This window comes from Cibotium barometz, chromosome 35 (genome assembly GCF_041138505.1).
Source record: "Cibotium barometz isolate CiBa-2024 chromosome 35, ASM4113850v1, whole genome shotgun sequence".
Lineage (NCBI taxonomy): Eukaryota > Viridiplantae > Streptophyta > Polypodiopsida > Cyatheales > Cibotiaceae > Cibotium > Cibotium barometz.
The window spans coordinates 38,863,078-38,877,621 of record NC_141080.1 but is presented as its reverse complement, the minus strand read 5'-3'; the positions used below and the strand labels follow the sequence as shown (position 1 = coordinate 38,877,621).

At 42.3% G+C, this 14,544-nt stretch overlaps 1 protein-coding gene across 2 annotated transcripts; it reads right to left on the bottom strand.

Annotated features, from left to right (window-relative positions):
* Positions 1-7,746: 7,746 nt before the first annotated feature.
* Positions 7,747-9,672, bottom strand: LOC147618422 (stress-response A/B barrel domain-containing protein DABB1-like). Of its 2 annotated transcripts, none has more exons than XM_086774860.1 (2): positions 8,961-9,672; positions 7,747-8,806 (listed from the first exon to the last, which is right to left on the bottom strand). In XM_086774860.1, the coding sequence occupies exon 1, from the start codon at positions 9,624-9,626 to the stop codon at positions 8,991-8,993; it is 636 nt and encodes a 211-aa protein (XP_086630986.1). In that variant the 5' UTR covers positions 9,627-9,672; the 3' UTR covers positions 7,747-8,806; positions 8,961-8,990. The 2 variants fall into 2 exon arrangements, with proteins under 2 accessions (XP_086630986.1, XP_086630985.1); XM_086774859.1 differs by lacking the exon at positions 7,747-8,806 and adding an exon at positions 8,855-8,887.
* Between the last annotated feature and the right edge of the window lie 4,872 nt (positions 9,673-14,544).

The following is a 14,544-nucleotide window of genomic DNA, read 5'->3' as shown; positions in this document are numbered from 1 at the left end:
AGATAGTTCTCCTTCCGATTATAGTTTGAAAGGTAAGTGACTGGTGAGATAGTTTTCGTTGTACCAAGATCCTGTCATTTATGCAAATACCAATCATTTGTAAGGAGTAGATTTATGATGGGATATCATGAAATTTGTTGTGAGCTCCTTAATCACTTCATTTAAAAAGCGTACCATTGTCGCTCACAAGTTCAAAAGGACAACCGAAGCGTGTGATTATATTTTCAAAGAGGAACTTGGCTGTTGTCCTTGCATCTGCCTTACGTGTCGCTTTCGCTTCAGCCCATTTGGTCATATAGTCAGTGGCCACAATAATATAGCGAGATTGTGTGTTTCGGGCCGCTAGGCTAATTGGAACTACAAAGTCTAAACCCCACTTTTCAAATGGTTGGTTTACTTTGATTGGATGTAGGGGCATCTGATCTTTCCTCTGAGGTTTCTTGTATCGTTGGCATTCATCGCAACCCTTCACAAAGAGTGATGCATCTTGGAACATAGTGGGCCACCAATACCCCGATTGTAAGATCTTTCGCGCAGTTAAGTCTCCTGAGAAGTGACCACCGGCTACACCCATATGTGCTTCTTGCAAAATGTATAGATACTCATCCTCTCGGGCACAACGCCTAAGAACGTCATCCTTTCCTCTTTTATAAAGAGTCCCAGCTATCAGGCAATAGGGTTCGCATTCTTTGATCAGCTTTCGAGCTAGATCTTTACGAAGCTCCTTGGATGGAAAGCCATTAACCAAAAAGTTAACAATCTTCTCACTCCATTCAAGCATTGTCTCCACCATGAACAGGGAAGTGTCAGGTAAGTCATCATCAACCCCCGTAGGAGCCTCACCATTAGGTATGTGAGACAAATGATCAGCCATAACATGTTTTTTGCCAGGTCTCAAAACAACAGTGAAATCAAACTCAAGAAGAATCAACAGCCATCGTGTGATTCTTCCTGTGGAGCGTGGTTTGTTTACCAGATACAACAATGCTTGATGATCCACATAGAAAACAAACTTGGTGGCAAGGAGGTAATAACGAAATTTCCTTACTGCATATATCATTGCCAACCCTTCTCGCTCCGTATAGTGGTGTAGTTCATCTCAGCATCGTTCAACTGGCGACTGGCAAAGCTAATGGGATAGTCTAGCTTGTGTTCTCCAGGTTGAGTTAACACACACCCAATAGCAAAGTTTGATGCATCAATATGCACATGGAAGAGTAAATCCCAGTTAGGCATTCTCAAGATTGGAGCACTCGCTAAGGCCTTCTTTAATAGCTCATAGCCACGGTCACATTCTTCGGTCCAAATAAACTCGATGAGAAGCTTATACAATGGTCGAGCTATCTCGGCGAAGAAGAGAATAAACCTTCGATAATAACTAACGTGGCCCATAAAGCGTTAGACTCCCTTGTAGTTGGTGGGTGGTGGCAATTCCAGAATGACCTTGATTTTACTCTCGTCCGTGGAAATTCCATTTTTGGACACTATATGCCCTAAGATAACTCCGTGTTTAACCCAGAATTGGCAAGGATTCAAGGAGATGCGATATAATCTACACCTTTCAAATATTTTTCGTAAACACATCAAGTGCTCATCCCAAGAGGAATGAACACAAAGATCATCTGTGCTAATCATTGGAATCGTGTGTTGCACCACCGAGGGAGGTGGAACACCCTTCATATCATGATATGTCCAAGCAAATATGTCCTTGAATTCTTTAAGAAGCCTCGTAAGTGCAGCTTCTTCCGCCTTGGTGAGGTCTTGAGCAATAAAAACTGGTTTAGACTCCTCACCCGGATCTGCTAAGTCTATCTCCTTAACTACCGCAGGGCCATCGTAGACACTGCTACTCCCATTGGTAGGCGTTCGTTGGGCTTTTGTGTAGACCACTTTACGTTCCCCTGTGGTAAATGATTTGAAATGCTCGGGTGCGGGGTGTAAGTCTACTGGTTCTTGTTGTGCCAGGCTTTTTTCTTTCAATTCCGTTTCCTTTTGTTGCTGAGCCAACTCTTGGTTTTGCCGCCTTCTTGCAGTACGACTTAGTTTCGACTTCTCTTCGATTTCTAATTGGGCGACGTCATGAGGTTGCGGAATACACCACATGACACTATTGTCCCCAATTATCCGTTAACTTCCGATGAGCATCAATGGCTCCTACATAACTAAGCCATTCTGCAGTGGATCTTTCCTTGTTTATTGCGTACATTAGCTCGATAGCATTGGCGCTTATGTCTCGTTTTCTTCTTACCAAGTTTTTGATTTTTGTTTCTATCAGATTCGGACTCACTTGGTCGATCTTCACTTGTGTCCCCCTCACTTTCGGATGAACTGCAGGAGGTCACTGTCCTAGGCCTTGAGCACCTTGCTTCCACATTTGGATGAATATTTGATTCATCCCCCCCCATCAGGCTCAGAGTTAGTTTCTTCTTGAGATTCATACTCAGAGTTGCATTGGTCAGAGTCTTCGCTACTTTCAGTGTCAGTGGAGTTTGCCACTCTCGCCATCAGGAGTCAAGTGCATAACACCTATCATGTTTATTGGCACTAACGGTGGCATATCTTACCCCTCAGGTGTTACCCAACTGGTGCCTCTATTTCCCCATGTGTCTATGGTTTCCGCTAGGTGTACCCAATCCACGTTATCCGACTCAGTCATACCCGGTAGGACATCCATATAAGGAGAATCTTTCCCATCATCAGTCTCTTTTTTGCGTGTATAGCAATACCTTAATGGGGCTGAGTGAATAGTGGTATCCGATCGATTATCGATGATAACCTTGCTTCCTAAAGGATGTGCGCGACCATTCTCAAGATCAACTCGAATGACAGAATCCTGGAATTGTAGATAGACATGGTTTTTCGACCAGTCATGCACCATTTGTGCTTCCCTCATGAAAGGATGTCCTAAGATCATTTGATATGACATAGGATGCTTGGAGAAATCCATTACAATGAAGGTATGTCTTACCTTGTATCCCAGAACCTTGATCTTAAGGTCCCTTAACATTCCAATAGGTTTAGCAATAGTTCCGTTTGCCATCTTAACCACTATGTTTGTGACTTCGAGGTGAGGTCTTCCCATAGATTCCCAACAGTTTTTAGTCACAATGCTCACTCTAGCACCACCATCAAGGATTCCCTTTAGAGTTAATCCCTTGGTAGTAATGGAGAGGGTTGCATTAGATTCGTCACCTTCAAAGTACTGTCCCAACTTGTTCACAGGTATTTCAACGACCGAGTCTTCATCTAGGTTGGGTTGTAGATCCCAATGTCCCCCTTCATCTTGAAGCGTGTCGAGTCTATCCATATTTGCAAATTGTGGTAGCCCCGCCTTTAGTTCTCCATTGAGAAATGCCCGAAGAGCTAAGAATAGCTCAGGATCTCCGTATAATTTGGATATGATTGTGGTTCTGATTTCAGAGGACATGAAATCCATTAGCTTAGACACATTCAACGATACTTTTCGAGACATCACCCCTTGACTAGGGACTGGTGAAGATGGAATCACTTCCTCTTCGATGGGGTCAGGCATTCCCTCACTAAACATTCTTTCAAGCAAAAAGGGTGTTTGCCCACTTCCTGATGTCCTATCCTCACTTTCTTCCCAAATGATACTAGGTATAGCTAACGGTTTATGGTTCCTGTGAGGCTGAACTTGCGTAGGAAACACTGTGTCTGGAATTTTGATTTTTCTCGAGTTTGGCTCCAGTTCTCTTTGTGTTTCTTCCACCAAACCCCTTAAGTATTGCACTTGTTCAATCTCCTCAACTGGGTTTGGGTAAGTTCCAATCTTTTTCTTGAGGGTTTTTGGCCCACGTGGCTTGTCTTGGGGAGTCTCAGTCAGTTTGGGTGGTCGAGAGGGCATTAACTGACTTGGTTGTGGGGCCGAGGAAGTTTCCTTCTGTTTTCCCTTATTTATGTACTCACTTGATTCTCCCTCGTTGAGCTCCTGAGTGGGGTCCTCCCTTAAGGTAGTGGCTTTGGTCCCCATGGTTTCTATTGAATCGGAATCATCTTCAGGATCATTCATATACACGGGATCGTCTCATGTCCCTATGTTAGTCTTTGAACTAGGCTTGGAGCTCGTGGCATTAAGCGATCTCTTCCACCGCGTTTTCTTTTTCTTTGCTCGAGCAATTGATGCAGTATCCCTCTCTTCGAGAATGTAGTTTTGATTTTGAAGCATTGACCGTGTAACTACATTCGCGGGTACAACGGGTGTGGTTCCTCGTACCTGGTTGGTGACCTCAACCAAATTCAATGGCGTAATCTTGGGTGCATTAGGATTATGTGGACATTGAGCAATCAAATGATCTATGCCACAACGATTACATGTAAGTACCGGCATTCCCGATGTGCTCCCTTGATTTGGTTGCATCTGAGTAGCGATCTTCTGTAGCCTATTAGGGCACTCTGCTACACGATGCGGTCCACCACACTCATAGCATTGAAGAGGTGGTCTCCTCGCCAAGGTATTAAGGTTTTGCCCTCTTGTGGCGAGAGCAGCCGCTTGATATACAGGCTTGACTTGCCCGAAATGATCCTCCATGTAGTACTGGGGAGTCATTTCAAACGTATCAATCCCGTATAGAGTAGTGGGGTCTATCTCCTCTTCATAATCCCCACACGCACTACGTGACTCACAATCCATCTGGTTTATTAGGATAATCCTTGGATGTGGAGGTTGTGGTCCTAGCACTGGCGGTGGTAACGACACAGACTGGACTACATTCGGATTCCTTGGAACTATGTGCTGTGAGTGACGGTTGCTTGACAGGTTGTGCAGGCATTAGCGTGGGTACTTAAGGTGTGTTTGACCAGGCTAGTGGTGCCTGATTTACCAACATTCGCTTAAGTACTAGGCAATTCTGCCAATTCAAAGCACAAGGCTCAAAGCCAGGGTGAAACATTTGGATGGCCAAATGGTAAAATCCCCCCTGTCTTCTAAGCAGTCTGAAAAGCCTTTAAATATGGATGGAGAAGTTGTGGATAATCCTTTAAGTACTCCTCTACCCATGTAGCATCAATGGGAGATAGTTCTTGAACAAGGTAACGTCTGGATAGCTTACCATCTACAAGCTTACGCTCCTTTGGGAAACACAATCTAGTCAGGTTGCAAGATCTCCTCAAGTTCATCCACTTTTGATGGATCTTCAATGACCAGCTCATTGGGTTCCGACTGCACATACATGCCTAGGAGACTCACATGAAAAGCATTATGTATGCACCAATGAACAAGCAATGCACGCCTGAAACCCGCTTCATTGATCTACTTGGTCGCACGGAAATGCCCATAATATCTGGTAGACAACTTAGGATACGACCCCTTTGCCAAGCCTCTTTCGAAGTCAAACTTCCTTGAATTTTAGGAATACCCAATCATTCTCTTTGATGTTTAGTTGCCTTCTATGCTTGTTGGGGCCCTCTTATGCTTGTTTTGGGGCCTTTCAATGCCTATCTTTGGCATACTCATCAACTGCAAATATCTCATCCTCCATGCAAAGGATTGGTGGCAACACCACTTTACCATACACAATCTCAAATGGGAGAGCAGATCTCCATCGAAAGAAATAATTTAGGGGAGGACTTCCCGTCCACTGTAGCGTCAACTTTATCGTCATCTACAAATTACTGTCTCCATCCAATAGGCAGTCGTCCTATCATCTGTTGGCATTAGTCATAGCAAAGCTTTCAACTTCGTCAATTCCAACAACAGCAACGCGCAACAAGTGAGAAATCGGCATCAACATTTAAACGAAGCGCGCAGCAGTCCATTGAGAGAGGAGCTGTTTTTGTGCACGCCACTGGTGGTTGCATGGAAGGCTGGTGGCATCATGCACGGAACTTGGAAGGCCACCAATCGCCATATTATGCTTTGTCCGATTCATGAAGTCCTCGTGTCAAACCATCATAGGCAAGTGACTTCTTGAGCACTAAGCTGCACTCCAATGAGAATATTGACGTGATGGTGTTTGAACGTGGTGATGGGGTGTAGAAACTACTGATACCGTTGCATGGGGATGGTACTGCTTATATCATCAATCTTTTGGTTATTTGATTGTGTGACCCGCTGCCGATTAGCAATGTTGTCCAGTGCATCATGAGGTTCAGTGTCCAGGCCCATTCGGTGCACGTCTGAGAGTGGCACAGAGGAAGCCTACGTAGAGGGAGAGCAAGATCACCGCGAAACGTTTCACTATCAAAACGAAACGATGCTAAAACGATTTATTTTGGAACAAAATGTTTCAACACCAGGTAGGTGGACAATGAAACGTTGGACCGAAACGATCATATACATAAAATGTGAAGGTACTTTGCCAATAGTTATAAGATGATATTAGCATATTTATCATTTGTAAACAAAGAAGACATACAAAAGAGAAGAGAAAAAAAACAAATAGGATGAAAGAAGGAAAGAGAGAGAATTATAAAAGCTAAAAAGCACACAAAACCACAACCTTTTTCCCCACATGAAACGATATGGTTTCAATGTTAACATGAAATGTTTTAACATTGAAACATGAAACGAGTTTCAAAGCCACCGAAACGAGTTTCATGGTGACCATAAGGAAAAGACACTAAATGTGGTCTAGCTCCATAAGCGGGGAAAGATGTTAGCCCATCTTTGCGATAGCTTCCTACATTCCGAATTCTTTGGAGCTGGCCTATCCACCATTGGGAGGGCAAGTAAGGTGTTCCACCCTCAGGCTGAAAGCTATTGCTACAGTTTTGAGTTAAATTACACAGTTATCTGGAGCCGGTTTAAGCTGAATTCAAGTGATTGGTCTAAGTCAAATCCGAACCGAGAGTCCAAGAGTTCTGTTCTGCAGACCGAGGACTTGGTAGTACAAGCTGAGTCAGATCCTAAATTTCCAACAAAATCAAGTCAAGATCCCAATCTGAGGACTTTCTCCAAGCTGAGACAAGAAGCTTGAGGTCTAAACCAACCTATTCGAATCCGAAGTACGTTGAAGTCGGAGAGCCGGTTTGCGAGTCTAAAGTTTCCATGCGCTGAGCCACGGGTCCAAGCAATGCAAGCATGATTTCCAAGTCACACGTAGTGCACTTTATGCTATATGCTTGATGGACACGTAAAGAATCTTTTTTCATCAAAGTCGTCGATTGCGTGGAGTAAAGATTGGTGCTCTTTTTTTTGTTGCAAATTCTTACATATGGGACCATAAAATGAATTTGTTCGTACGACTTGTGTCATCTTAATATTTATAAGTTTTGTACATCACCAAGAACCATTACATACAGAAGGTCTTGTACATATTCCACACTCGTAATATATGTGTTTGAGTATGATGGGCTTGGGATGTATGAGTCTAGTGTGTTTCACACTCGATTATTTGAGCTTCTTGCTTTAGTTACTCTAGTATTGGTTTTGTGTGGACATTTGAGTTTTTGCAAGTGAGCATCTACATAAGCATGCATGTATGGGTCATGCATGAGATTGAAGTTTAATACATGCTTTTAGCATGCAATTAAAAGCATAGATATGTTTTGCATGCTTGCATCAAGTGTATGAACGATGATTGGTCACATGTTTCAATACAGTTGACTAGTGGGTGTAAAAACACCAATTACGTTTGTTGATTACTCTAGTGAAGTGCTAGTGATAATCAATAGTTAATATTTTTTATGGAGTTAAGTATGCAATATTGACACAAGACTAAAAAGTTATGGACAATTGACCACTATTCGTTGTATTGTTGCATTCATCATGGACGGAAAGTGAATCACTTGGACATTAAAGCAGCTTTTCTCAATGGGGATTTGCACGAAGAAGTTTATGTAAATCAACCCATGCAACCTCTTAACAAAGACGGATCTTATCAAAAGGCTTACCAAGTTAATATTTACATACAATTCCTCCACCTCTCACACACATCCTTTTCTCCTTATCTCCTTCACATACATAAGCTCCAACAACACCTGTTTCATGCTAGGGCAACTTGGGGTTGGGATATAATAGAGGAACAAGTGAGCCCTACCGTATAGGGAGGAAAGGAGCTACAGGCTCCTTAATTGAAAGCTCTAAGTGATGTACTCTAAATTTTTTTTAAGAAAAAAAGCTCGTTGCCAGATACAAGAACAAGATAAAATCAACTCAAATTAAACCATTTGTCGTGACTAAGCTTGCCCCTCTAAATAAGTCATGCTTGTCCTACCCACAAGGACCTGATCTGAATAGCTCTTTTAATGCTGGCCAACCAGGTACATAAGTTACAAGGGGTGGTGAGAAAAGAAACTGGCCTCCAACCTTCCCCCAGTGTTTAAGTTTGTCTCTCAACCCATCACACAAAGTTAAAACAGGCCAGTAGACGCCACAGGTTGGCCCCACTAGAACAAGATCTTGAATCTTAAAACATCCAACCTAGACAAGGTCTTCCTGAACTTAGGGCAAACTTGCCTACTTTTAGTAACCTGCAGCCTGCAGCTAGACTTATGGGGGCTTGTGAAATAGGGCAAGACATTGATGATGAGCATGCTGTGACATCTAGGTTGACTATCCATGTGTCTAGCCTGCCGCTAGACTTCCGAAGGCTTGTTATTTAGGGCCAACAATGAGAATGTTGTTACATCCAAAGTTGCACTTACATGATGGCAATATGCTCTGCTCTGGCTACTTCATGTTATTGCCTCAACTAAAAAAGATTCACCTCCATAAAATCCATCTTATTGTATGTACAAAAACTATTGACAATGTTGCTCTCGGTTCTCGATCTTCTCTACTCCCATGCACAGCACTCAGGGCATCCACAAAAAGATGGGCCATGTTCTTCTTCATAACCATGTCATTCTAACACAACATTATTGTCATTGGCCATTTCCACAAACTACCCAAAAGTACCTTCCAATCTCCATGTGCATAAAATTTCAGCTGGACATATACACATCCAAGACATTAAGACATAACACATAATAGAAATGCTTAGAAATGTTCAGGGCACTACCTGATAAAATAACCCATATTTGGAGATGGTTTACATGCTTGCTGTGGGCCCTTCAATGGCTGCAAAGTCAATGAGCAAGAACCTGTCTATGGCTGGGCTCTGGGTGAGAAGGTGCAGGTGGCTGCTATCCTCTTGAAGATCCTTCTCGCGCTCACGGAGAGCAGCAAAGCCCCATTGGAAACCACGGGCACGGGCGGGTGAGAAGTTGGGGCCGGAGGTAGACTGGGGCGAGTCTGAAAAGGCTGATGTGAGGGAAGACATGTGCTCTTGGAGGGTGTCCGATTTCCACTGGATGAACACAATGCGGGATGCAGAGAAGGAGGGTGATGATGATGATGATGATGGGGGTTTCACATGGGCCTCCCAGTCAAGGGCCATGACATCTGAGAAGAGGGTGTTTCCATGGGCGACCACTTGGAGGTGTTTGGGGTGGACCGAGTAGGCTTGGAGGGCAGCCCTGTCGCGGTAACGGCCGTACAGGACGTGGGTCCAGGCGCCCGCCTCTGGTTTGCAGGAGGGGACCGCGCCAACGTAGAGGTGAAAGACCCCCTCGAGCTGACGAAGGGTCCTCACGGTCGCTGCCCATGACTCTGTGGCGGATGGCGCAGCTCCATCCCTTGCTCTGAAGAGGACTACATGCTCCACAACCTTAACAGAAGACGCCATGGATGATGATGATGATGGCAACCCGGCTATGTTTTCATTTGAAGGGTAAAATATTAAGGATAAAAATGCTTGACGAAAAGTTCAAATTTGATCTTTCTTCCCAACGTGCCACTTTAGTGTATTTAACAATAGGCACATTTAATTTGCCTATTGACAACTTTTCGTCCATCATCAGTGCACTGCTCGATAAAATTAAGAAATTATCAATGAAGAGTTTTTTTTAATTTATGAAGATGTTTGTGCTGTATTCCCTCAAATTTTGCAAGTATTGGCACCTTCAAGCTATAAATTTGCATGTATTTTTTCAAATTTGAATGTGATATTCGGGTTTTTTTCAAGCACTTGCGTGCATATTGACAACTTTTAGTCCAATGTGCATATTGACAACTTTTCGTCCAATGTACATTAATTTGATGCATGCTTGTAGCAACTTAATAAAACAATAAGGTTAGGCGTAATTTAACAGTAGACATCACAAATTTAAGAACATAACAAGTTCATGATGTGGAAGAGGCACTTTATTATAGCACATTTTCACAGGTGTCATCGTAACAAAGCTCAAGACAAACAAGTGTCGGGCAAAAAACCATGCAACAACTAAAAACAAACTCAAAGTACAGCACACACTTCTTCTTAACAAATTACTGTAAAGAAACTACAGGAAGCATGCTTCTTCCTCTGTAAGACCAACGAATTTATAGATAGACAGTGATAGCGGCATGAAGTCATATCACCCACGATGGCTTTTTTGAACTTCCCTATTTTCTCCCAGAGAGACAGATATGACGCGTTGTAGTCTTAATGGGCATGACAGCTCTCATCATCATCATCATCAATAATGATAGGATTGCTATGACTTCTCGACCGTGTATCACGATCATTGCAGTCATCATCATGTACCTCTTCATTTCTCCCATTGACATCCTCACATCAATCCATGATTATCGATATAGTGGATCGAAATATCTTGTAGCCAGCAGTGTCCGTGAAGAAAATTTCTAGATTTCTCTTTAATGATATAAATAAATTCAACAGTAGTTCTTTTCTTCTATTATTGATTACGCAATCTCCAAGATTTAAAATTGGAAGGATTTTCCAAGCATACTATCTCCTTCGCAAGAAAAGTCATGTAGTTGAAATCGAGATTTAAAATTGGAAGAATTATCCAAGCATACTATCTTCTTTGTAAGCAAAGTCATGTAGTTGAAATCAATGGGATGAAAAATAGAAAATGTGGTTATAGAAAAGAATGTGACCTAGATTTTTAGTTCTAACAACATCTTTAAAGTGCCCTGCAAATGACACTTAATCGCCTATATGGTAAATGTGGCCTTATGGGTTCATCAAAACTTGTCTTCTAGGTGTATAAATATGATTACCTTTTTGAAATTTATCTCTAACGATACAAAATTGGAAGGATTATCCAAGCAATCTATCTGTTTATTACGAGGTGGAATGAAAAAAAACATCAGTTGTAAATCATGTTAAACACCTTCAAACCCTAAGTAGACTATCTTTTTATTACGAGGTGGAATGAAAAAAAAACATCAATTTTAAATCATGTTCAACACCTTCAAACCCTAAGCTATAATTATGTTGGTTGAAATGCATTTCAACAATCCATACCTTAACATTGTAAACATTTGTCCTTGTAACTAAGAACCACCCAAAGGATTACATAGTAACCAGAGCAAGCCATATTTGTTTAGATATACTCGTCATACTACATGCATTATTGATTTAGAGAAGTTTGTAACCCTAAGATAAAAATACCATATGTGAAGTTTTTCTCCTTTGATGCTCTACAGCTAGGACATAAATTTGAAACCAATCCTTTATTTGCCAACTTTTTCTATAAGAGGAGGCAACCTCTCAGGAGCCTCTTGGCACCCTTCATAGAAACACCCTTCCCCCAAGGCATATCCTACTTTGCAAAGCAACTCAAATCTATCCTTACAAGTATCTACATTCCAATCTATCCTTACAAGTATCTACAACTCAAATCTATCCTTACAAGTATCTACATTCAAATCTATCCTTACAAGTATCTACATTCCAATCTATCCTTACAAGTATCTACAACTCAAATCTATCCTTACAAGTATCTACATTCCAATCTATCCTTACAAGTATTTACATTCCAATCTATCCTTACAAGTATCTACATTCCAATCTATCCTTACAAGTATCTACATTCCAATCTAACCTCCAAATCTTGTTAACTACTTATGCATTAAACTCCTTGTGGTGATGAATAATCATCTTATATAAACTTTGGTTTTGCGGTGTCTCCAATTGCCATACTTTTTCCATTTGCAAACAAGCTCTATGTTTTGTAAGTGAATGGCCAAGCCGAGAGTACCAACAAGACCTTAATCTCTGTTTTGACAAAGACAGTTGAAGCTCATCGCACGGATTGGGATCTAAAGCTTACGACAGCTTTATGGGCCTATCGTACTGCGTACAAAGTGGCTATTAATTGCACACCATTCAAAATGGTATATGGCCAAGAAGCAGTCATGCCGTGGGAATTTGTCATTCCTAGTCTTTGTGTTGCTACTCAAGAGGGTTGGGATGGTAATCCCTTAGTAGAGTGTCTATATATCCTTGAGCGGCTTAACGAAGAAAGACAATTGGTTGTATACAATGCCCTTGTGGAGAAGGATAGAAGGAAAAAATGGTTTGATCGCCACCTGAAGGACAAGGACATCAAGGTTGGGGATAAAGTCCTGATGTATGGAGTGCGTAACGAAAAGAAGAAGCTCAAGTATGCTGGTAAGGGACCGTATAGAGTATGTGAAATTACCCCGCAAGGTACCATCAGAGTGGAGACTCTCGACGGAGTTGAAACCATTAGATTCCTTAATGGGAGTAAATTCAAAAGATACTATGACCCCTGAGCCAAGAGGAGTTACATGCAATCCATCAAAAGAAGGCAGCTAAAGAACAAGCTGAGCTTAAGAAGATACAAGCGCGAGTTGAAGCTAAAGAACGTCAACAGCGTGCTAGGCGCCAACGAGAAGCCAACTTGGGAATTATGCAAGTATTTTTTGAGGAGGAAGAGGAGGATTCACTGGAATCTGACCCACCTCTAAGATACCCAATTGAGTTACAGAGTCCTTACGGGGAGGTGCTGTATAATGCATTATTGGATACAGGAGCTCAACACAATTTGCTATCATATGGCGTGTGGTGTCAACTTGGAAAACCACCTTTATCCAAGAGTGCTATCCAAGTTCAAGGAATCAACAAGAAGAAAACCCCTGTCTCAGGAATTCTGCACACTCCGGTTGCCTATGACAAGGGGACCGTAATTCAAAGCTTTTTGGTTATGCCTGCGGCGGCGGCGGGTACCATGGAAGGGACTGTAAACTTAGGGCGCAAATGGATGATGGCCACCAAGTGCAATATCGATTGGGCAACCAGACGAGTTACAACGCAAGAACCAACACTAGGTCTGACCGCTCAAAATCCCGCACCTAAGTCATCCACTCAAATGTTAGATAATGAAAAATCACAAAGTCCAGTGGTGGCAAAACCATCTTTGATTGTTTGCCACCCCTCTAACGCTTCAACGCCAAGAGTGGAAACATGCAGGGTGGTCTCTAAAGCTCCGTTTACTATGCCAAAAAATACATACAAATGGGTCCCTAAAGCTTCGTTAACAGCTACTTCCCCAGCTCAATCTCGTTCAGACAAGAAGCCTCGTAGGAAGAAAGCAGCTACCCACCCGAGAAAGGGCAATGTAACATCACGATGGATCCCTAAAAAATTATTAGTAGCCCAAGGGTACTACGAGGGGAATGACCAGATTTGGGTCCCTAAACATAAGCTGAATCCCTCTATATCACCTGTAAAACCTTGCAAACCAAATGTTGCCACCCCAACGACAATTCAAGACCGTGGTAAGGGAAAGGTAACAGGGTGCTCCGCACCACTTCTTCCAGAGCTAGTTTGGATTCCCAAACGATATCGATCATTACCACCTAGCTCAGGAAGGGGGGAGCCACATGAAGCTTCTAGCTCCTCATGCCAGGCACACGCTGATATAAAAGTTTCTACATGCTCTACACCTACTCTTGTCAACACCCAACAAAAAACCGATGAGTCTACGTCTCCCCTTGTAATAGTATCGTCGGAAACCATTTCCTCCATTCGTCAATGGGAGCGTACACTACCATCTCTGCAGTTGGATGTGGCCACAAGGGTCATAAAAAGCTATCTGCCCACATCACAACCTATGACCCGCTGGACAAATTGGTTCCAAGAGGCTGCAACATCATTGCAAATAATATGATCTACCCAAGGAAAGGGGGAGCATGTACTTGACATTCTAATGCTTCCTCCTTAACCTTCTCCCCTGACCATGCAAATAATATGATCTACCCAAGGAAAGGGGGAGCATGTACTTGACATTCTAATGCTTCCTCCTTAACCTTCTCCCCTGACCATGTAATTGCCAAATTCAAGGGGATGTATATATATAGCTTCATACATTTTTAAAAAAAAAGCAAAGAAAAGAAAAACAAAAAATAGTAAAAAGAGCAAGAGCACAAAAAGAGGAGAAATATCCGTATACAATCAGGAACTAGATTGACCTGTCATCATAAACCTACTGATGCTATATCTGTGTTTGCAGATATGGCAGATGCACGATCATCATACACTTCATCCACTCCCACCTTTGGTGAGAGGTATCATCTGTACCTTTCTCAGATATTTCACATGTGCTATCCTGTGATTGAAACTGAATGGGATCATATAGATGTACTAGCCAAAGAGAAAAATGTTGAGGAATTAGAATGGCTAATTCGCCTATTGACCATGACTAACCCCTACTCCGTAGAGGAAATATCCCCGATAGCCCAATGCTTTCCTTTTCCACAAGATGACTATCCTTGCATGGTTACATTCTTGA